The 22,640-nt window shown below is 50.2% G+C and overlaps 6 protein-coding genes across 6 annotated transcripts; 2 read left to right on the top strand and 4 right to left on the bottom strand.

Annotated features, from left to right (window-relative positions):
• Positions 1 to 316: 316 nt before the first annotated feature.
• W97_08624 (uncharacterized protein) lies at positions 317 to 2,434 on the bottom strand (the record flags this gene model as incomplete). Its single annotated transcript, XM_007786491.1, has 1 exon — positions 317 to 2,434. The coding sequence occupies one exon, from the start codon at positions 2,432 to 2,434 to the stop codon at positions 317 to 319; it is 2,118 nt and encodes a 705-aa protein (XP_007784681.1).
• A 1,390-nt stretch (positions 2,435 to 3,824) lies between these two features.
• W97_08625 (uncharacterized protein) lies at positions 3,825 to 5,001 on the bottom strand (the record flags this gene model as incomplete). The annotated part of the gene is made up of 2 exons (XM_007786492.1): positions 3,825 to 3,865; positions 4,038 to 5,001. 2 exons carry the CDS (start codon positions 4,999 to 5,001, stop codon positions 3,825 to 3,827), a joined length of 1,005 nt encoding a protein of 334 aa, XP_007784682.1.
• A 620-nt stretch (positions 5,002 to 5,621) lies between these two features.
• On the top strand, positions 5,622 to 7,092 carry W97_08626 (uncharacterized protein; the record flags this gene model as incomplete). The annotated part of the gene is made up of 4 exons (XM_007786493.1): positions 5,622 to 5,765; positions 5,825 to 6,095; positions 6,262 to 6,611; positions 6,664 to 7,092. The coding sequence occupies 4 exons, from the start codon at positions 5,622 to 5,624 to the stop codon at positions 7,090 to 7,092; spliced, it is 1,194 nt and encodes a 397-aa protein (XP_007784683.1).
• Positions 7,093 to 7,458: 366 nt separating this feature from the next.
• W97_08627 (uncharacterized protein) lies at positions 7,459 to 9,269 on the bottom strand (the record flags this gene model as incomplete). Its single annotated transcript, XM_007786494.1, has 4 exons — positions 7,459 to 8,391; positions 8,449 to 8,897; positions 8,953 to 9,103; positions 9,171 to 9,269. 4 exons carry the CDS (start codon positions 9,267 to 9,269, stop codon positions 7,459 to 7,461), a joined length of 1,632 nt encoding a protein of 543 aa, XP_007784684.1.
• A 5,671-nt stretch (positions 9,270 to 14,940) lies between these two features.
• On the bottom strand, positions 14,941 to 16,380 carry W97_08628 (uncharacterized protein; the record flags this gene model as incomplete). Its single annotated transcript, XM_007786495.1, has 1 exon — positions 14,941 to 16,380. One exon carries the CDS (start codon positions 16,378 to 16,380, stop codon positions 14,941 to 14,943), a length of 1,440 nt encoding a protein of 479 aa, XP_007784685.1.
• A 1,573-nt stretch (positions 16,381 to 17,953) lies between these two features.
• W97_08629 (uncharacterized protein) lies at positions 17,954 to 19,061 on the top strand (the record flags this gene model as incomplete). Its single annotated transcript, XM_007786496.1, has 3 exons — positions 17,954 to 18,005; positions 18,065 to 18,108; positions 18,207 to 19,061. 3 exons carry the CDS (start codon positions 17,954 to 17,956, stop codon positions 19,059 to 19,061), a joined length of 951 nt encoding a protein of 316 aa, XP_007784686.1.
• Positions 19,062 to 22,640: the final 3,579 nt, after the last annotated feature.

Raw genomic sequence — 22,640 nt, forward strand, 5'->3', positions numbered from 1 at the left:
CGTTTGAGCCCACACGCCTTCTTCCTGCAGTCCAATATCAATTACCAACATCTGCTAAGTCGTTCACCTGTGTTGAAACAGGTGACAGCCCAAGAGTCCTGAGCTGAAGCGCAGCACTTGCCAATGCGTCAATTGCGGTCAATTGTACGAGGCCATATGCGAAGTCGACGGGAGATTTGAATCAAACAATGTAGAACCTCGTCAACCCTTTATCGGCTTGCCAAATCGACGTCATAGCCTCACCGTCCATTAGGCCATGGACATAACATTCCTATCAGAAAGTATAGAAGGTTAGTAACGTAGGTTGCGCGACATGCTAACCTAAACTCACACCGACAAGCACATAACACGGACCCTGCCTCCTCAACACGACCGGAACACTACAACCACACAGCACGCAAACCTCATCCCCCGACAGCATGCTCAAGGGCCCAAGGCCAATGTAGCCTTTCCTCGTAATCAGCAGCGTCCGCCACTGCACGGCTGACTGGAATGACGTTAGGAGTTCACCGCTAAAACCGGAGAGGTCGGTTGCACGGTTTATGCAGCTCCCCGAGGTCATGGGATAGGGGTCTGGGGGCTGCATAGCGCGGGCGAGGTAGCCCTTGTCCACTCTCTTTCCAGAAGATGTCCGGTCGACAAGTAGCGTGCGGTAATAGGCCTCTACGAGGCTCCCGCCGGCGACATACAGTTTCTGAATATCGTCACTGTCAGGATGATCCCACTCTTCCTTCTCGAACTCCTCCTTCTCCAACCCCTTCTTTTTCACTCCCTCCTCCTTCTCATTCTTCACCTGCATCTTCTCCCTAAGGGCCATCTCCCTTCTCTTTCTATTCTTCTTCTGCCTCTTCGTCTCGTTTGTCTTTTGCTTTTCCTCTTCCTCAGTCGTCTTCTTCTCTTCCTTCCCCAGTGTCTCCTCCTTCTCAGTCATCCTCTTCCCGCTCCTTATCTCCGACCTGCGACAATCCCTAGGATCAATCTGTTCATTCGTCGCATGCCCGTCTACGACCCAGTCGAAGCCCTTCCAATATTCCGCGCTGTAACTATTACTTAAATCCACCCCATAGGAGATGGCGCCAAACCTGTTGTACCAATCGTCATAGACGCACGCGATGGCCGCACACACCCCGAACTTGGCACGGAGGGCTGCCTCGAATTGGGCGAGCATTTCGAGCGGGTACCGTTCAGACTCGTCAGCTGTTTCAATCACGTCAACGCAGAGCCCGGTCGCAGAGAGAACTGTTGTGCCTTCTACACGAGGAATGAAGCGCACAGAGGGGCGCGAGTAGCCACACGCTCGGAAAGGCGTCGCCGACGGCGATGCGAGGGTCCTGTGAAGGGCGAGAGGGCGCCCATAGCTATAATATGAGCGGTGTCTCACCCCCGCGAAGTGGTTTTTCCGCCAGTCCGGGACCCACGATGGAAGGTAGTCTCGCGAGAACTTATTTGTACCGCCAGCACATATGATGTCCAGACTGCCGAAAGCCGCAAGCTGGTAATGAACGATGTCCTCGTAGACAGCGGCGACGGAGACCTCGTAGTCCGGCAGTGGTAGTGGCGAGAGCCCGGGATCGCGGACGAGGCCCAATAGGGCGAAGACTTTGTCCCGGGGTTCGCTTGAGTCGAAGTCGCGGAAGGCGAGCAGGAGGCTGAATAGCGTCTGGCGGGCCTGGGGGTCGGCCGCCCGCCAATCGAGCCGTGTTTGCTCTATTGCTCCCGGCGACCCCTGCAGGGCTCTGATGCGGCCCTCCATCGTCGCTGCCAGGTATTTCATGGTGGAAATTAAGCTGGACCAGGAGAAGCACGAGTCACCGATCTGGAGCGTTGTCTTGCGCGACACAACCACCTCCTGTATCACCCAGATCCGTGACCACCACGGACGGTCCATGATATCATGACTGAAGATCGGTACAGCCGCCTTGGTCCGAGGATGCCCGAAGAATGAATTTTTATGTGGATTATACACCCGCCACTTGCTGGCCTCCTCGAATGACCGCATGTAATCCACGGCGATGGCCACGTCGCGAACGTCGCCAGGCCCGAGCCAAACAATGACTTCCTGCGCAGATTCGTATATGTGACGCATCAGGCGGACCTGAGAGGCCCGCTCCTCGAAGTTGTCCTGATTTATGCACAGCGCGTCAATCCAGAATGTCCGCTCCTGCCTGGTTGACCGAAGGTGCAACAAAGCGGCATGCAGGTTGGGCGTCACCTTCCATGCTTCACCGTCTTCATCTTCGCCTTGCAGGAATATCTCAGGTGAGTTCTTAACATCACCCCAGACATAAGAGAGCGCAGTGTACGTGATGTTTTCGGCGTCTACACTAGTAGTGTTTAAGCGGCAGCAGACTGTTTCGTCGCCGTGGCCGGGTAGAATAGTTGCAAGACGGATATCTCGTACGCCGCTGGCTAGCGGCTTGCTAGGGTAGACCATAATGTTACACAGTTCAGCATCTAGGTCACTCGAAGTATGTGATAATAGAGATAGAATCCTGAGTGTAGTCAAGCGTAGTTAACGAGGATTCTACCAAGCTGTAGTCTTAAATAGGGCTAGTGCTTACAGTCGTTCGACCGTAATTGACCCATCTACTTATATAAGTTGTTTAATTACGGTTATGGACACTCTCGTTCCACTAACTCGAACATGTAAATATAGTGTATATATATTCAGCTTTGACGATACAACACATTCTGTGTAGCTCATAGCGCTGCTGCGCCGTTCATACTCAAGAACACAGTGCACCGCTGATTGGTACAGATACCATAGAGTGATCTAAATGCCTGCAGTGCAAATATAGCCCTCACGCTCCTACTTTAGCGAAGCATATACCTCAAATCAGGTAATCCGTCTAGGATCTCCCGCACAGCAGCATCCGGTTCTTCGTTCCGCCCAGCCTCTTGGCTCTTCTGGGTACTAGACATTGTTGCGTTTCGGGTTGGAGGGAGCGATACCGGACGGCTAGGACTACCCGCAGAATGGGGATAGTTTACTGTTGCGGACGATGCACGCTGATGCTTCGGCTGTGCCGCGACTGCGCGGGACTCTCCCGGCGGATTCTGAGGCGAGGAATCGAAGATTGAAAGGTCGGTCATATATAGCGGATTTGGGGTAGGTTGCTGCTGGACGGGAGACAAAGACGCTGCTGCCGACGTTGTTTGCAGCGCTATGGGATACTCGATATCTGCGCTGGGTACTGCAAGAGACAGGTCAAGGGTCGTAGACAGGAGAAATTTCGATCCGTGGCTAGTGTAGCTGGTAGAATACTGCTGTTGTTGTGGAGTCGGAGGTGATTGGATCATTTCTCCCCAGTCATCTTCAGTGTCAGCGATAACCTCTAGCGTTGATGGAAATGGCGCGGCAGTATCTGCCTGTATGGGACTCGCCCATGGGTCGTCCATACTGTGACCTCTGAACGCGTCTGCTACTGCTGAGGAAGACAGTGCTTCCGCTCCTAGGTCGGATGGGCTGGTCACGGGATCGAGGTAGACTGAAGAGCCATGAGATGAGATCACGCCCATCTTAGGACAGTCGGCTGGTTCAGATACCGCTCCAGACAGGCCTGAAATGATATCGAGGTCCACCATCTCGTAGCTTGGCTTGTCTACACCGGGCCTCAGCGAATCCATTGAACGAGGCTGCGCAGGCAACAGCTGCGATGGAAGTGGATGCGGCTGTAAGGTAGAGATTGAAGCATGCTGTTCACGAGTCCATTCGTATTCCACGGTAGCTGAGGCGTTATTTTTGGTAGGCAGCGGTTTTTGCACTGGTGTAACGGCCTCGCTGACTCCATCGACAGTGGTCGGAGAAGAACTCCAGCCGAATTTCACAATTGGCGCGTCATCAACCAGGGACGACCGCCCCATACTGGATATGGCGATGGACTTTGGGCGCTGCTTTGCTGCCATCACGGAGGGCGATACTCCACTCGTTGAAGGTCCAGATAAGCGGTTCCCGCTTCTGTCAATGCCGGCTTGCGAGTGCAAAGGCGCTCTTGCGATAGTCTCTTCCCATCGAAAAGTGGCACCTGTTCCCTCACTCAGGGTCGCTTTTCCATGTATGCGGTCCTCTAGCGCCCACCGACCCACCACCTTGTTCACTTCAGCTTTGACTGCAGAACTAGCCCAGGTGACACGAACGTGAGTATCGTTGTCATGGCCGCTGTTGAATTCTCGCATCGTTTCCTTGCGTGTGATGCGGTACCACGCCTTGCGTACGGAGGTGGCAGAAAGAAGGGAGTCGTCCACCTCAGGCAGATCATCCCTAAGATCTGGGAGAGGACGGAGCTGGTCCAAAAGTGAAAGATCCGGCTCAAACCCTGGTGGCTCACAAGAGCTCCCGTTGACACTTTGGCTTTGGGCATCAGCCTTCTCGACTTGTAAAGCTTCCGTGTTTTCTGAACGATGGTCCGGCTCTTCCTCATTGTGGTTTCTGGACTGTGATTCAGCCGCCGGAGGCTTGCTCAACTGGTCACCACCAGTGACGACATCTTTGAAGCTGTTGAAATTGCCTAAGTCACCGTTGTTGCTCCCAGTGTGGCTTGTATGGCTTGGCGAATTCTCGGCATCCGCTTTGATCTCTGCGCAGGATTTCAATGATATCGCGGCCTCGTCTTCGAAAGATGTCCGTGGTGTTTCGCGACTGCCATCCAGATGGGCGATATCAGAGGGCGACGTCGACGCAGTGGAAGAGCCAATACTCAAATCCGACTCTTTTCGTAGTTCATCCTCGACCTCTGATGTGTCCCTATAATGCGTCGCTTGTTCTTCCATAGCTGTTGGCGTATCGTCGCCTGCTTCTGGCAGAGCATCTGCCCAGCCTCCAAACCCATCCTCCTCCTCGCCATCTCCCCACCTAGCTTCATCCTGGAACCCACCTAGTATCCCTAGAGCAGTTCCCGCGCTTGCCCCAAGCTCTTGCTTCGTATCTGTCCCTAGCTCTTGCTTCGTAGCAGTGTTGGACTTTTCTGCGTCATCTGTCCACGGATCGCCCCAGTCATCCATTGCCGAGCGATGTGTTGTCGCGACATGTCGAAGGCAGCTATAGGATCCGCTTAGGCATGATTTTGGATCCGCAATGGCAGTCCATAGTAAGTTCAAGAAGTTGACGTCTTCGCCAAGCCTCGGTGAATTTCGGCTTCGGCAAAGTTGACCTCCGTGTTTCGCGGCGCAGACGTTCCCAGAACCATATGGACTTCGCAACACAATCTGAACTTCGACTCTATGAATCGATCAGCACTGGACACTGGTCAATCTCCGTCTCTGATCTGAAGGCATCCCGGTGTATTTTGTTCTACTGCTCACGGCAGTTGAACTTGTCTATTTCAGAGCGCACTATTCACATATCCTCTCTATTGAGAAGTCTTACCACCGTTTCTTCTGTCGCTCCAAGAGTTCAATTTCCTTAAGTCGAAAAAGCTGTTATTCTAGAGCTAACCAAGTTCTCCAGCTTGAGACACAGATATGAAACTAGATTACATCATAACCTATATCATTGTGAGGCTCCGACAGAGCTGATATATGTTTTTCTGCCGACGAGGATACACATGGGGCAGTCTTCGATGCGCATGTAGTTAAGGAAAGTTGGAACAGCTCGACCGACCTAACGCGATCAACTCTCAAAGATGATACAATACACATTCGCAGTAGCTCACGGCGAAGCGTACGACTCCAACAGAGGACAGAGACAGTCCGTGCAAGGCCTGCGTTACGGAGCGGAAACCAAGATGACCCAAAAATACGGCATAACGTGGTCCGCTGGTGGAAGGGTATAGCGCTCACAGACAGATAGCACTGGCTCTCCGTACACCTGCAACTTCAACGCCAGTCTAGACCACAAGAACCCCCTGAAACAAAAGCCTTTACACGCTTGTTGGTTGGACAGTACAACCTTGCTCTTTCCGGGGTTGCCTTTCTCACTTTTTCAACTGATCGTGTAGACCCTGCAGCAGCCCGTCCCGCCCGTCATTGGGGATACCTGGGCATCTGCATCTTCCTCAACGTCTACGCTAGGGGGGTGCTAGTGGTTATCGAGATCTCTGGGGGCATCATCCACTTCGCTTTCTTCGTTGCCACGGTCGTGACTCTCGCAATCATGGGTACACCAAGCTCTCCGGTTCGTCTTCACGACATCGTTCTTTGGTCTGAGCGGCTGGGAGAACAAGGGTGTTCAGTGGTGTCTCGGTCTGCTCACGAGCACCTCGCTTCTCACTGGTGGGCTTGTGCCTATGACTCCAACCTCCCGGTTGTTGCTAATAACAACAGGCTTTGACGGAGTGCTTCATCCAAGCCAAGAGATGAAGAACGCCCCAAAGAAAGTGCCGATAAGCATGGTGCTCGGCGTCGTCATTAACACCGTTATCGCGTTTGGCTTCGTCCTGACCCTCCTATTCTTTATCGGCGACGTTGAGAGAGTTGGTACGACGACCACCGGATACCCAGTCATAGAGCTGTACTATCAGGCTACCGGCTCAAAAGCGGGCGCCACGGTGCTGACTTGCTTCGTTATCATCCCGGCTGAAGCGTGTCAATTCAACCTGTTCGCATCTGTTATCCGCTTGGTCTGGGCATTCGCAAGCGACAGTGGGCTGCCGTTCTCAAACCTCTTTAGCTATGTAGGTCCGCGTACCCCTTACATTAGGCTTTGCGGCTACTGACCACATGCAGGTGCATCCAACTCTTCGCATTCCTACGCGAGCTCTCTGCTTGGTCGGCGTCATCTGCGTGCTAATCAGCCTCATCACGGCCGGCAGCACTGCTGCCTTCTTCGCCATCATCTCGCTCAACGCGCTAGCCCTCTACATCTCGTACCTTATCCCCATTCTCCTAGTCTTGCTCCGCAAACTGCAAGGGCAGCATACACCCTACGGCCCTTTCAAGTTCGGCCGTTTCGGCATCCCCATCAACATCTATGCGGTCTGCTGGTGCGTATTTGTCTGCACCTGGCTGCTGTTCCCCGTTATGGTGCCTGTCACGGTCGATACGCTTAACTGCTCTGGTCCGATCATGGGTGCGATTATAGTATTCGTGCTGGCGGCTTGGTTCATTTCTGGGCACAAGCGATTTCGGGTTCCGACCAATCCGAATGATGATTGAGCGGAGAATGAGATGCTTCGGCGATAAGCCGCAACAAGGGTATCTCTTGTATTACTTTCATGCACTCCCGACGTCGGCAATTCTGTCCACCTCGCGGATTCTGAATCAATGTTTCATGTTTTTGCATCTGGTCTTCTGTGATCGGCGTGTGGACCGCTCATGGCAAGACGTAATCACCTGCTATTGGCTTACTTATACTGTCACATCATGAGGGGTTGAGCCCTAAATGAGCTTTGCAAGCGCTTGTTCGCAACTGCCTGTGGATATGTTGTTACGAAATCCAGCCTGACTAGCAAAAACAGCAAATCCGAAAGTCATCAAGTTCGTAAAATATGGTCTCATCAATTTTCCGCAACACGCGCCACCTCAACGCTTTGCAAGCCTAAACTCCACCATTGGACCATCTCTCGCGACGCCAATCCAATCGACCATCTGGAACTCATCTACTCTCTTTCTACCCTCCTCCAGATCCGGGCTCCCTTCCCCCAGCGTCTCACCGGGCGCCTGACGGAAATCGTATCTCCACAATACGTGCGCCAGCGTGAGCTTGTACTCCAAATAGGCCAGATTCTTGCCAATACAGCCCCTGATCCCGAGGCTGAAGGGGCAGAAGGCACGGGTAGCCAGCGCGACTGATTCAGCGCTGATGCCAGCCTTCTCGTCAACTATCCAGCGCTCGGGGCGGAAGGACCACGGGTCAGGATAATAGTCCTCGCTGTGGTGAATAGAATACGCGGGGACGCCCACTACGTAGCCAGCGGGGATGTGGTGGCCGTCAATGATGATGCCGCCGGGCAGCACCTCGCGGGGAACATGGCTCGGTTTAGGGGGCGTGCGCCGTAAGGACTCTTCCATGACGGCTTGGAGGTAGGCGCAAGAGTCGAGCGCAGGGCCACTGTGGATGTCCTCGATAGAGGAAAAGACACGCCGGACTTCGGCGGTGGCTTTCTCCAGCGCAGAGGGGTTGTGGGTGAGGTAGAAGAACGAGGCTGCCATTGCGGTGGCCACGGTGTCGGATCCGGCGACAATGAAGAGGACGCTTTCTGCAGTGAGCTCAGATGAGGAGAGCTTCAATCCGGATTTGGGATCCTGCGCTGCGAGAAGGTGGTGCATCATATCTTTGCGTATCTCTTTGCCCTCGGCTTTGGCGGCTTTTTCGGCTGCGATCTTGGATTGGAGGCTTTCAAGCCCGTAGTTGACGAGACGGATGTTATCTGTCACCGCGTCACCGCCGATGTATTCCATGAGTTTGCTGTTCATTATGGGAGCCAGTAGCCATGCCCCAGGTAGAAATGGGAACTGAGCGGCGTAAGGAATCCAACAAGCTTTAGCTTTGATAGGACATTTGCAACTCACCCAGTACATGTATTTGTTAGCATTTATGAGAGACCTCGAAAAATTCCGGTGCTCTTCACTTCCGAGGCAGTTGAGCGGCTTGCCAAAAGCTAGGTCGCCCATGACATCGAAACCTAGGTACATAGTCCATGCGCTCATATTTCTCTTCTCGCTCCACTCACTGCCCGCTGATGGTGCCAGCAGGTCGCAGAACTTGATCACATTCTCCGAGATGAACGGCTCCGAAGCTCTAAGCGCGTTCGAAGAGAAGGCGTGGGCGATAAAGCGGCGCCTCACAGCGTGCTTTTGCTTGTCAATCTCAGAAAAAACCGAGAAGGCGCCAGAGGCCCCATCAACGGTTCTATACCACTCCGATTTCCGGACGTTGGTCTTTTGCGGGCCGTATATGGTGTTGAGAGCCGTTTCCGTATTATATGAGAGAGCGTTCGGGCCGATGCGGACAATGGGACCTCCGGTCATACGTCAGCAGCGGGAGGACGGCAGGGTGGATACCTTTGAACCTACCATATTTCTCATGATCTTGTAAGTGGTAGATGTGCCGGTTGCCGCCAATGCATTGGAATATCAAGGGCCAATTGGAAAGTTTGTAGCGCAGAGGGCCTGGGTATTTCGCCAAAGGATGAAGCGTGACACGGTACAGAGATAGCAGCACAGACTACAGCAAAGTCAATAAGGCTTTGAAATACCTCCCGATACGACTCTGGAGCAGAGAGACAACGTACGAAGATGACAATTGCAACAGCTAGATAGACGAGTAAAACGTGAAGGGGGTTAGCGGATAATACTGCAATTGCAGCCTTAAGCGGTCTGGTAACCTCCATGGTGTTGTAGCTTCTTCAAGTGCGAGAGCAGCGCGAAGACGAGTTCGAACTCTGGCTAGCTGTTGTGGGAGGGGACGGCAGGTGTTGTAGGGCTCGAAACAGGAAGCGCACATGATGTTAAGCCATGTTAAGCATGTGAGAGCCAGCACATTCACTGCAGGCAACCACTTGTAGGTCGGGCTACACTACAAGGCAAGCGAGCCCGATATCTGCATATTGAGCCCCGCGTTGGCGAAGAAGGAATGCAGGATGAGGCGACAGGGGACGGCAGACATGAGATGGTGAGGCCCGCACGGCCCGGCAGGACGGGAGCGAGTTGCACCGGACTGTCGGGTGGGAGAGCGGCATCTTGCATGAGGGTGCGGACATAGCCCTACCAAGGGGCCATCCAAAAAGTGCGTTGCAGCATCTTGGCTTCTAGCTTGCTTAATATCAAATTTATGACTGAGCTAGGCTTGAAATAATGTCAGGGAATAAAGAGAAGACCGGGTTCACGCAATATAAAGTGGACGACGTTCAGTACCTTAACGCTTTAGTGCATCAATCACTCAGAATATCATCAGTCTGTAAACTGTGTCTGGGCTGTCCACCTCGATGTCCACGAGTAGCTTCCAACCATACGAATAGTAGAGGGAGATGAAATTCTTGCGTATCAGCCGCAACTGCACGATACCGCGGTCAGTTGCCATCCTTTCTTTAATGCGACTCTGGTACCCAAAGCCCACTTTCATCCAAGGTAGCCCTGACGGATGTTGTGGACGATGTAGATGTGATACGGGCTGTTTTCATCTTTCTTCGTCCCAGTCTTGGCACCCGACCACCACTCATTGACGATCGACGCCTGAGCTTCCAACCTGAACTCCGAAAACCGCGGTCAAAGGCTGCCTCCACCGAACCTCTCGGACCAATCCACCACATATTCATGAAGCCAGGCTTCCGCGAATGCGCACAAATGGCCGCGCCCAAGGCTGCGCTCTGTGGTGGAGAAAGCTGAAACCTCTGGAAGGGTTTGTTCTCCCTTTCGTACCAGAAAGCATCTTCGATAGAGCCAGAAGGGCCGACCCAGAACACTTCACGGTGACCGGCATCCATTGAGATGGAGACCACGCCTCCCGGAACGGCGCTTCCTGGTGGAGCAAGCTCGTATTCAACCCAAGGGTTTGGCGGGAAGCGATGTCAATTGCGCACGGATCCGTTAGGCGCGATGAAGAAGATGTCCATTGTGTCCGGTCTACGGCTGACAGCGCCGATATGACTGCCTTCTGCAACGGCCCCAGGCCCGCCCATATCGAAGGCCTTTCAACTTATTTTGAGGGCTGTAGCAGTGCTGTAATAGAGACTCAAAGACTTATCGAACGAAGGGCACGAGTCGCTCCTATAGTCCACTGCCCAAGGGACTGCAGACTGATGCTCAAGTCAATGGCTGAATATACAAATACAGTGAACTGCGGAGCGGCGATGAGTGAGTAGCAAGTCCTACAGGCTGTCGGAGGAGTGAAGTTCAAACGAGAAAGAGTAGCAGGCAAGACGGGGTTGCCTCGCTACTTACGCTCACCTCCGCATTCTAAATTGTCCTGCAGACCACAACAGGATGGCACGACTGAAGGATGTAACGTTGGAAGGCACAAGGTGAAACCAGATGCGAACAAAAAAGCACGGCGCAGCCGGACAATAAGGGATATATGTGCTTGAGGCTGTGCTCAAAGGGCCTTGAAAGGCTGCCAAGAAGGAAAATCCATGTACCGCGATTCCTCGTCGAAATGCCAAATGGTTCAATGCGACATGTCTGCAGACGCTTCGAGCGAGGTCGCAGAGCCCGAACAACTGGGCACTAACAGGCCCGTCGCAGCGCTACGATGGATCCAATGCTCCGCTCTACTATCGACACAGCTACACACGAGCGTTTGCACAAGGTGCTTGTAGCTATCTGCATGAAATAACCCATCACCCGCGAGCTTGTGAGCTCGAAGCTCCTGCTCGATGAAGCCGCCAGTACGGACCACACGACATGCAGTGAGGATGAAGCTACTGAGGGAGAGAAACATGAAGTCTCCGATGGCATTGCCGGCGAGAGCAGGGAATAGAAGGCTGACGGTGCGGGAAAGAAGAACAACAGCATGCAGAAGAAAAGACCGCGGCCACGATAAGAGATTTGCAAGCATTTTAACAAGGAATTTGACGTGACGTTCAACGAGCCGGATGCTTGCGAGCGGCATGAGGGTACGTGTCAGCAGCAATTGCAGAAGAGATTAGATCCGTGCTGATGAGCAGTGTTCGAAATCGTCCGCGCCTAAATCGTTGAGACGACGTTCGTCTACCCTCGCCCGTTTATCGTCCGTTTATCGTCGTGATGCTTTAGACGACCCGCTAAACCGGATAAGGCTGCTAAACCCTAGTGGTGAGGGTCTTAGTATAAGTGGAGCTCCGTTGGAGAGCGGAGATCTTAAATTAAGGCGTAGTAGTTAGTCGGTAGAGAGTTATGCGCGTGGTGGTTGGTTAGAAGGGGTGGAAGGGATAAAAGGAGTCTGCGGGAGTCGAATACTACTCTCTTATATAATATTAGCTGCTAAATGCCTTAATTAAAGCTCTATTATACTCTCTCTTACTAAATTACTTATTATATCGTGATGGCGGCTCCCTCGGCTAGCTAATACACTATATATTTATCTTTTAAAACTTAAGATAACTAAGACTTGCAAGAGACTCGGCTAACTAACTTATAAGAGACTCAGCTTACTAATTCTTAATAAGTGTAAGCTAGCGACTCCTAAAACCCTATCTTAGTTTAAGCTACTATATTAAGCCGGCTAACTACTATATTATCTAATTCTTCTGCACTAATAGAGCTTTAGTGCGCCTCTACTTTTAGCTGTAATATCTAGCTTAGTAATAGGTAGAGCGCCACTATTAATAAGTAGCCCTAGATTAGCTTTAAGTAACTATATCTAGCTAGCTATTATCTACCTCTCTCATAGTCTAATTATAAACTAAGTGGTTAGTAGTAGATTTATAGAAGTGCTATTAAGGATTTTGAATCGCGCAAGCGGTACTAGCTCTATAAGTAGTATTATCTTTAGAGCGCTAGAGATAATAGTAGTTATACTTTACTATAGTATATCTATTAGGCTAATTAAGGGAGGAGTAGTGTAATTTAGTATCTACTTAAGCTATATTAGATTACTAAGATTGGTAAGATTAAGATTAAGTCTAAGAGATAGTAGATAGATCTTATCCTTATTAATAGACTCGGGCTTAATACTAATAACCCTTGCAATTAAGCTATAATTAATAAGCTTACTATTATATATAATTATAATACCTTCTAGTAGCTTCTTATTTAGTAGCTTGCGTTTAATAATATAGCTTTTTACTAGGTAGAGAGTAAGCAATTTAATAAGCTACTCTATTACTTTCAGCTGTGCGTGGAAGCATTAATTCCTTATACTAAATTAGTTTATAATTAGATTATAGAGAACTACTACTTACTAAGAGATAGTGTAATTACGGAGCTTTAAGTAGTACTAGGCTCTATTTACCTATCCTTTAATCTCTAAATATTAAGGAATCTTCTTAGTCTTAATAGTATTATTATCTATTATATTAGCGCTAAGTATACTGCTAAAATATATCTCCTTATACTACTAAAGCTAAATAATAGCTATATAGAGATAAATATTGCGGGAGTAGTAGTATATATTATTGAGTACTAGATTAAAGGTAAAATAGGCTCTTTTATACTAGATAACGCTTTAAATAACAATATTTATATAAAGAAACTTACTAACTAGTTTAATTTCAACCCTATCTACTACTAGTTACGTTATATAGACTATATTATTAATCTTATTATAAGAGAGATATTATTTAGTAAGGATATTAATGGCTTTAAGATTAAGATAGTAATATTAACAGAGCTACTTAACTAATTAGTACTCTAGTAGACTAAGAGGCTAGTTAGTAAGCTATATAATCTTATTGTTTAGATCTACTACTCGCTATAGTAAAAGAAGTAGTTCTATAAAGCCTAATCTCGAGTTAATAAAAACCTACTAAATAAGAATACTACTAGCTAGTCAATAGCGCCTTTTAACTTATTTCAAGATAATAGAATAAGGTGAAACTCTATCTATAATATAATTAAGCGCGGTATTTAGCTCTATAATGCTATTAATAAGTTTATTAATATAGAAGTATAGCAATACATAAGATAGATATAGAATAGCTATAAACTAAAGAATATAAATAGGCCTACAATATTAATCTTTATAGACTAGCTCTTAGTAGACGACTAGAAGGTATTAGTATAGTATTACGAGCTACTTTATCTAATAGAGTGTATTACTAAGAGTCTTAAAGAGTATTCTAGACCTAGTAGTAGTAGCTTCTAATCTATAATTGCGGCTTTTAAACACCTACTAAAGAAGCTTAAATATATAAAAGAATTATATAAATACTATCTAGAGGACTACTTTTATATAGATATTAAGTTTACTTAGTAAAAGATAAATTAGTACTATATGCTATTTAATAGGAGTCTAGCCTATCTTACTATACTTATTCTTTATCTAAAGTATAAGTAGTAATATATTAAGAATCGCTGGTAGAGTTATAGTAACTAGATTAAGGCTAGTAGAGAGAGAGTTTATTAGCTTTAGACTAATAAATATAGCTTAAGACAAGCTAAACTAGTTATTTAATCTCTAATATAAGAGATAAATAAATTCGAAGCTAACATAGCTAAGAGGCTTACCGCTACCGCTACTAGTAGTTATACTATAGTTCTTAATAAATATACCGCTTAGATAGAGGTTAAATAGGTTAATTATAAGGATTCTATTACGTATTAGGTCTAGCGCTTAAATAACTACCTAAAACTTATAAGAATAGCGCTTAATCTCTTTTTAATACTAGTAATAAGCTTGGAGCTAGAGCGTATCTTTAGCTTAGCTAGTTTAATAGTAACCGACTAGCGTAATTAGCTTAATTCTAATATTATTTAAGCTACTTAGTATATCCGATTGTAGGAGTATTACGGTATTAGCATAGTGGTAGTAGTAGCGGTAGTAGCAGCAGCTTTAGCGGAGAGACTAGAGGAAGGTTAGTAGGAGTATATAAGGGTGGCGGTGAGGTTTAGGGGAGTAGTTTAGAAGGTAGAGCGTTGATGGCGCGGTTACTGGTTAAATTGTTTTGGATAGACACGTTTAGATGAGAAAACTAGGTTTAACACCTGCTAAGACTCGTGATGTTTTTCTATAAACGGCTAGCTAGCTACTAAAACCGGTTAGCCGGTCATGTGATCGTCTAAATTATTAAAACGGCTTGTCGGGCGAGTCGGACGAGTGGACCCTCGTTCGTCCAACGGTCGGGCGATTTCAAACACTGCTGATGAGTTATGCAGGAGAACTGGAAGTCAACTGGATGGTGTATCCAGACCATGACCACAATGAAGACATCGAGACCGTCGAGAATAAGGAAGAGCATCCGGGATACTTCGTCTGGAGCAGTTCTGATAAGGACGGTGAGGCGGAGCCTTATGAGTCGGGCAGGCATGTGGCCAGCTCGGATCAGTACGAGAGAGTTAGAACGTGACGCTCTCTTAATGTGGCCGTTCTTGAAGACCAGAAAGCGCCAGTGGTGTCTCATCAATCCGGTCGTGCATTCACACTCGCCTCTACCGGAAAATGATCTCCTGAAGCGGGCCGACCCCAAGCCCTTCGCCATTGTTCAAGCTGAGGAAGAACGCACCCCCTACAAGGCGAAAGATTTCTTTCCCAGCCGACGACAGACCCGTTGCTCTGACAATGAAGGGTACTTTAGACCCTGGACAGACACAGACGAGATCCCCCTTTGCCGTGAAACGTGGAACGATCCCTAGGGAGTTCTTCGCTGCCATACATAGGATGTTACCTGAGCCCGGATGCGCGGCAACAGCTGTCAGATATTTGTGCCGATCATGCTTTGACATGTTGCTCGTTGCCATCGGAGAGCCACGGATACCGTTACGACGGACGACATCGAGGCTCTCACAAACAGCGGCGTATCTGCTCGGCTCGTGCTCAAGAAATATGTCCGTATCCGCTACCAGCGTTCTGGAGAACATGTCAAAAACCGAGTCGGACCAGAACCCGCTGTGGAATTCCTTCATGAGGTCGATAGCGCCTTGAATGTGACCGATAGGCAATGGGTCGTCCTCGATATCCACTGCAGACCATATAGCGGGAGGAAAGCTGGCGACCGATTCGACTCTGTCGACCAGGAATGCCTGTATCACCATGTCGTTCTGTTCAAACCGGATCGGCAAAAGACCGAAAGTGTGGCCCTTGCCTGCACCGTGGCTCTGCGCAGGGTACATTGCTAGTGGCCCAGAGAGATCAGGCACCCATGAGGGGAGTCCTTCGATGCCTCTTATGTGACCAATCCCTGCGGCGTAAACCAGATCGAAACTATCTTTCGCAGCGGTGAACTCCTGTGTAATCTCCGTGTATATCGTGCTTGGCGTCTTGGAGTAATCCGGAACTATCCTACTACCTGACGCGGAACGAGGATCGTGCAGCAGACCTAGCAGGCCGTAGACTTTGTCTCTGGAATCTGACGCACCACTCTCATCGCAACAGTACAGGGCAAATGATATAGTGCATCTCCAGCCCCGAGAGAACCCGGCTCGATTCTGCTTGAGCTTGTCGATGTTCTTCATCGCCGAAACCACTTTTCGTCCTATCGGATCAACCTCGTAGAGTAGTATTCCAAACCTGAACTGGCGCTCGTAACCACAAAACTTCTCTAGGCGCTCCCATGGCAGCGAAAGTTCGCCCCAGATGAAATCGAGTTCATCGGACAACACCGCTTCTTGAATAATCCAGGTCCTGGTGAACCACGGGCGGGCAAGATGGTCTCGAAGTGCTAACCAGTCTTCAGACTGTCTTGAGGTTGAAGTCGTCTGGAAGAGATGCTCCAAAGAGAATTCTTTCAATTTTGTACTGTTGTCGGAAGTTTGTAGGGAATCAAAATATGCTTCCAGCTTTGACATGAACTGAATGGCTCTTTCTGTGGACGGGATGCTGGGCCCAACATATACAACAGTGTTTGCTGCTAGCTGGTAAATCTCACCCATGGAACGGACCTGTACGCCTTTCTCCACGAGATCCGCCTGATTGATGGAGATGGCATCCATCCATACCTTCTTCCCGACAATGCTGCCTTGGTGATGGAGGGCCCGCAGTGTTGTAAGCGAGCTCCTTGGGACTTGAAGTTCTTGATACTCTGTATAGTCTTCCGAACAAGAATCCTCTGTAGACTTCTTTGCTGCAAATCTGAGGCTTATCGGCACAAGGTCGCTTGGATCGCCCCATCTGTACGAAATGGCGGTCCATGGAGTGTCTGCGGCAACACCGTGTCTATAGATGTGGTAGATCGTCGCCTTGAGTGTCGGAGTGTTTAGAGGAGCATTGTCAACATATAAGACTCGAATAGCATCAGGGCTTTCCAATGGAGTGTACTCAAAGCTTCGTGGGTGAGCTGTGACCTGAAGTCAGTAAAAAACGATACAAAATCGTATTTATCAGTTAAATGCATCACGTGATCCTTGGATGGCAGAAAATTTGTAGTTGAACCTACAGTATGGAGAAATATCCATGTCGTAAAGCCACCCAGCCGGAGAGAGTTACGACGAGTCAGGATCAAGCCTTGGACGCGTGGTTTGCTTCGCCAGAGGCCGCAATGACACATGCGGGAGGTTCATCCAGCCTTCTATCTTCGCCGTATGCTGGTTTGTCAATGGCTCTGCTGCGGAGAGACCTGCTATGCCCGGTAAAGCGTAAGAGATTGTACGGTTTATTATTTGGGCCTTCCTAGAGGAGACTTTCGCGTTCCTAGACGAGCACCGGGCTCGAAGCGACCGTGGGAGTCGCTAGACACACGAATAGGCGGAGAGTTCGATGCGCTACATGTCAGATTGGCAGGCACGAAGATTACTCCGATAAACATGAGAAGGCTAGACAATAAAGGGACTCTCACGATGAACGGGCCAAACTGGATCAGTGTGGAATATAGACCCAAGATTCATAAGTCCAGTTGCGTTGGGATTGCTTCCCAGTGCGAGTCGTATGGAAGGGCGCATTGGGCTTTCTTCACTTTTGAAATCCCTTAAATCAACACCACTATCGGCATTATGGCCGATAGTACTATATTTGATGCTATCTAAGTTGAGGCTCCGGGGCCCGTAAGGTAGTCCTCCATCGTTCGTCGCAAAGGCCTCATATGCCGAGCATGACTGAAATGGGTATGCCATGCTCGAGGTTGAGAGGTATTCCGGCCCGTGATAGCCGATGGGTTTCCCAGTCGTCTGCGAAATGACTCAACAAGCGAACTGGTACTAAAATCCTTGTTGGGATGCGGACTTATCTCTCGTTGTGAGATGATAACAGAAATTTCTGGGCACGTAACAGCCTAAGAGCTTCCTAGCCGCCCCCCGAGCTGCCTCGACAGACGGCTGGTACTGAATGGGGGATTGTGGTGGTGGTGCTGATGGTGATGCTGAAAAGTCACGATGTGAGCTCTGATATGGGGTCGAGATCCGGATCAGATAAGATGAGATAAGATAATATACAAGCTTATCAAGCTCATGTACCTCTCATCTGAAGGCTTTATTTAGCAACTGTACTATTAGGTCCTACACCTACAATGGGATGAGCTCTCAGGTTCCCTCCCGTAAGGTTGCAACGCTTACGGGCCATAATGGTATTAAACCGGATTTCCCGCAGATTAGACAGAGCAATGGCTCCCTAACACCCCTCTAGGAGCTGTCCACGCAGTGTCCTACAGTGCCGGCGCCGGCCAATACGTACGTCCATCCTCTTCACCAACTTCTTACGCAGCTCCCGCTTCGATACGGCCCCAGCTCCGCTCTAGCATCCACGTCTAACCCGGCTCCGCCCACAGATCCTCACCGGCTCCACCGACCGCACGATCCGCCTCTTCAATCCAGCCACCACGCGCCTAATCCAATCCTACACCGCACACGGCTACGAAGTCCTCGACCTCGCCGTCGCAGCCGACAACGCGCGCTTCGTGAGCGTGGGCGGCGACAAGACCGTCTTCCTCTGGGACGTCGCGACCGCGCGGACGCTGACCCGGTTCAGCGGACACGCTGGGCGTATCAATGCGTGTGCGTTTGGGGGGACCGACGACAGCGTGATCGTGTCAGGCAGCTTTGACGCGACGGTCCGGCTGTGGGATACCAAGAGCGGGAGCCACAAGCCGCTGATGGTGTTGAGCGAGGCGAAGGATAGTATCAGCGCTGTCGCGGTCGCTGGGCACGAAATTTTTGCCGGGAGCGTGGATGGGAGAGTAAGGGTGTATGACCTCAGGATGGGGCAGTGCTTTGTGGATGTTTTGGGGCATCCGGTCACGTCGGTCACGGCAACGAAATCAGCGGATAGCCTGCTGGTTGGCTGCTTGGATTCGGTGGTTCGACTGATGGATCGGGCAGATGGGAAGCTGCTCAAGGCTTACAAGGCGCCGGGTGAGTTTGTCAATGACAACTACCGTGTTCGCTCGACGCTTGGCTTGAACGACAGTGTCGTTGTGAGTGGGAGCGAGGATGGGAGGGTCTTTGTCTGGGACCTGCTGTCTGGGGACGTAGTAAAGAGGCTCTGGCATGGAGAGGCGAGGAGTGAGGATGCGAAGAGTGGGAAGAGGGACGTCGTCAGTGCCGTGGCATTCTGTCAGGCGCGAAAGGAGTGGTGTAGTGCAGGAGGCGATGGGAATGTAGTCGTTTGGGGGACGGTGGAGTGAGGTTTGCGATGAGCTTCCAGAATACTCAGAGGGTTCTTTCAGCTCAACAATCTGTCCTGAGCCATGCGAACCGAGTCCATCTGCACAATGTGAGCGTTGAGTCCGCTCCCGAGTCTCGACGAACTTATGCTCAGAATGAGCGGCTGATTTGCTTGGAATCAACGAGTAGTTAACGAAGGATTCCATGGACGTCATTGGCGAGAAACAAGGTCCTCCTCGCCGTCTTTGAGGGTCAACCATGCTCCAGTGGCAAGTGAGATCCTATTCTCATGTCTAAACTTTCACGTCCAGGCTTAGCAGCGGCCTAGTCATACCCATTCCGAAGTGTCTTCCAGCTGGTTCGGTAACGTGTGATGCGAGATATGGTTGTCTTCGAAGCTCTGAAAAGTCAAAGTCTGTACAAAACATAATTCTAAGCGGGTGCTCCATCTGTTTTACGAATCCAATGAATAACCCCCGGTTCGAAACGATAGAGAGAAAGCAACATACGGATCTCAGCAGCACACCACATCAGATGTTGGCCTACAATCCGCCTGTCGCACATGAGAGGCCTGCCAATTCGACCGTACCGGCTCAGAGATACTGATAATAAGCTGTCACTGCTGATAGCATACAGAGCGATGAAGGAGAAGAGAAATACAGATCCATAGAAAGTAAAACAGCTAGTAGATCCACCGCGTACCGCAGCTTGATCGTTGTAGTACTTTAGGCTGACGTGCTTGGTCATGTAGACGGCTACGATATCTCCTTGACGTGCGAGTGGTTTTCTTCGGTGGTATTTAGTGATACTCGTCGTCACATTGTAGCCTTTTGTAGGCTTTGTCACTTCGTGCTGTTCGGCGCTCTGAAGCTTGCTTATCGTGGAGTTCATCTCTGTAGGGTAGATTCGTTCTAGGTAGTGCCATCAGTATGTCCCTTTGCATGGCCTCGTCCGCTGATTTTAAAGCATATCGAGACGCCATCTGAAGAGCTCGAGAGACAGTGTAGAGGCAGCAAAATGAGCAGAAACGAGTGAAATATAGGCCGAGAGCCGTGCCGTGGTCTCACCACCGAACCATCATTCTGTTGCCGGAGGCCAGAATTTATGCCAGCAACCTGCTCCTGCTTCTGCTCCTGCTCCTGCATCGAGTGCTTTGCTCAGGTGATGATGCATATTTAAGTGCAGCTGAGCCCCCATGCAATTAGAATAAACACGCTTGCGCGAAAGCCGACGGAACCCCCACGCAACGTCCCGCGGAAAGCAGTAGACTTGGGGGTGTCGCTGACTGCATGCAGTGGTTCATCACCATGCATGCTGCAGAACTGAGGTCCTAAACCGACGAAAACCTGCTCATTGAGCTGCCAGCGTCATCCCTGCTGGTTTTACCGTGAATTGAATCTTATGGACGGCTGGGTGATCCGGCTCATTATCTTTCCCGTTCTTGTAAACATCGATATGTAGAAGTAGCCTCATTCCGGACGGAGCAGAGCCCGGCAGTGAGCCAACATACTGGAAGTTCTCGAGGTTACCTTGATCGGCCGTATCATGGATGCTGTAGCATGAAATGGCCCTTCATGCGAGCCTTTCCTAAAGCTCTACTTAGCTTGCGTGGTGATTGTGTGCCGGTTTTACCGTTGTCGCGCCGTGTCCTGGACCAGCACAGGTTGTAGGAATGAGTACTTCTCAGTCCTCTCATCTTCTCCCCGTGCTGCGGATCCATACAATCTCCCCGATTCGCGGCTTCAAAAGCTGAAAGCGGACTTGCTACAGGTGGATGAGGTGATCTTTGACTGGCGGGAGCTAGGAGAAGCCGACAGATTGGGTCGGCTGCACGCAACGAGGTTGTCTGTCAGGTGGATCGGCCTTCGAGCTTCAGGGGTGGGTTGTGCAGCCTCAGGCATGCCTGGGTTTGAGAATCAATATAATTGGCTCTACAGTTCGAAAATGCGAGGCAGTGCCTGGGAAACGGCTGGAAAATGGCTGAATACGCCTTCACGCATCTGACCAAACCATCGGTTGCGAGGCAATCAGGTGCTCTGTGCCTCATCGACGAACCGTGGGTTCAGCTTGAGCTTGACGCGCGCTCCGCCAACAAAGCCTGCTTGACCCTTTCCCCGCTTGAGGCCCTTTGTGCTGAGGCCGCCGGTACTTCGCGATACCGCAGGGTACCTTATGACCCTGGCCAGAACTCTTCAAAGTCCTTTGTCCCCCTCGTACTCTGCCATGGCCGCTGCGAACTACGGCCGCCAGATTGGTGCCTTTACACGGCATACGGCCCATTGTCGGAGCCTCGCTTTGTCTGCAACAAGCACTGGAGTGGCTGTCTCCACCGCGGCCGTCTTCGGCGCGCAGAGTTCTTCATACTGTTCAATTCATCTTTCCCACCTGCCCTCTGCGTCGCAGTCTGTTGTCCGAAACGAGACTTCACCTGAGTGACAGCCAAAGTCACCACTTTCAAGTATCTAGCCCCCGCTGCACCCTGTTCGCTCCCGGGAGAGCGCCAATGCAGGAGCGGCCGATCGAGTCAAGCACTGGCATCCAGCACGCCCTCGCAGTCGGACCAATTGCCCAGTGCTATTTCGTCTGCAGCTTATTCCCCACGCTGCGGCTTTGCTCCAGGTTACGCTATCAATACAGCATAGCAGTTATTTCCAGACGTCGCCTATAAAAAAAAAAGCTGGAGATTTCCCTCAAAACACAGCATATTATTCTGGGCCCGCTTGCCAAACGAAGACGCATCTATCCAACGGATCTTGCTCTGAAACCCTCAGGGTCCGGAGAACTGGTAGTGCGACATTACCTGCATTTTAGTCTGAATTACCAAGGAGGTGTATAGTTTCCCGCAAGGCATTAAGAAAGAACCGGTGAACGCGCTGCGGCCTGCTTTGCAAAGGCATTCTTGTTGCTGGGAACCCACACGAGGGGAGGCCTTGGGTATGAACTTTAAGAACGACATTTCTCACTGGCCCGTTGGACAAGAGGACGTCAATCGCTGAGCAAGAGGAGGAAGCCACCAGCATACAAGCTCTGCCCAAAGCCTTCCATCAGTGCGCAGTATACAGTCAACAAGCACGTCGTTCCCACGCGATACGGCGTTTTCCCTCGACTTGTTGCGGACGGTTTGTGGAGGCTGCGTAGCTGCATAGCCGCGAGTCTCTACTGCTCTACTGCAAGGCACACCTTGCGAAGCACACCATTGTCTCTCATCGTCGGAAAATCTGTTGTCCTGCCCGAACCTTTTGATGTGATGGAGTCGTCTCTGACTTTGCTCAGTGCGCACATTCAATTTCTTGTAAGTAGCCGAGTATTGCTGAGCGTGTTGCTTAACATCCCTACAATGTTTTCACTTCACCGTCCCTTAGGATGACTATGAAGTGGCCTTCTGCGACTTCCGTGAGGGTGTTTCCGGTACTCTTCAGCTATTGATGTTACCCTCTCTCCATCAATTTCATATCATCAAATCCGCTCGCTAACAGCAGTCCTCATCTGACAGGAGACGCGGTTGGCCCTCATACATATCCCACTGGATCTATACTCGCATTTCCTCCAGGCTATCCTGCAGCTACTACTCCGCAACGAGGCTTCCAGTGACTCAGAAA

This window comes from Coniosporium apollinis (genome assembly GCF_000281105.1).
Source record: "Coniosporium apollinis CBS 100218 chromosome Unknown supercont1.59, whole genome shotgun sequence".
Classification (NCBI taxonomy): domain Eukaryota; kingdom Fungi; phylum Ascomycota; class Dothideomycetes; genus Coniosporium; species Coniosporium apollinis.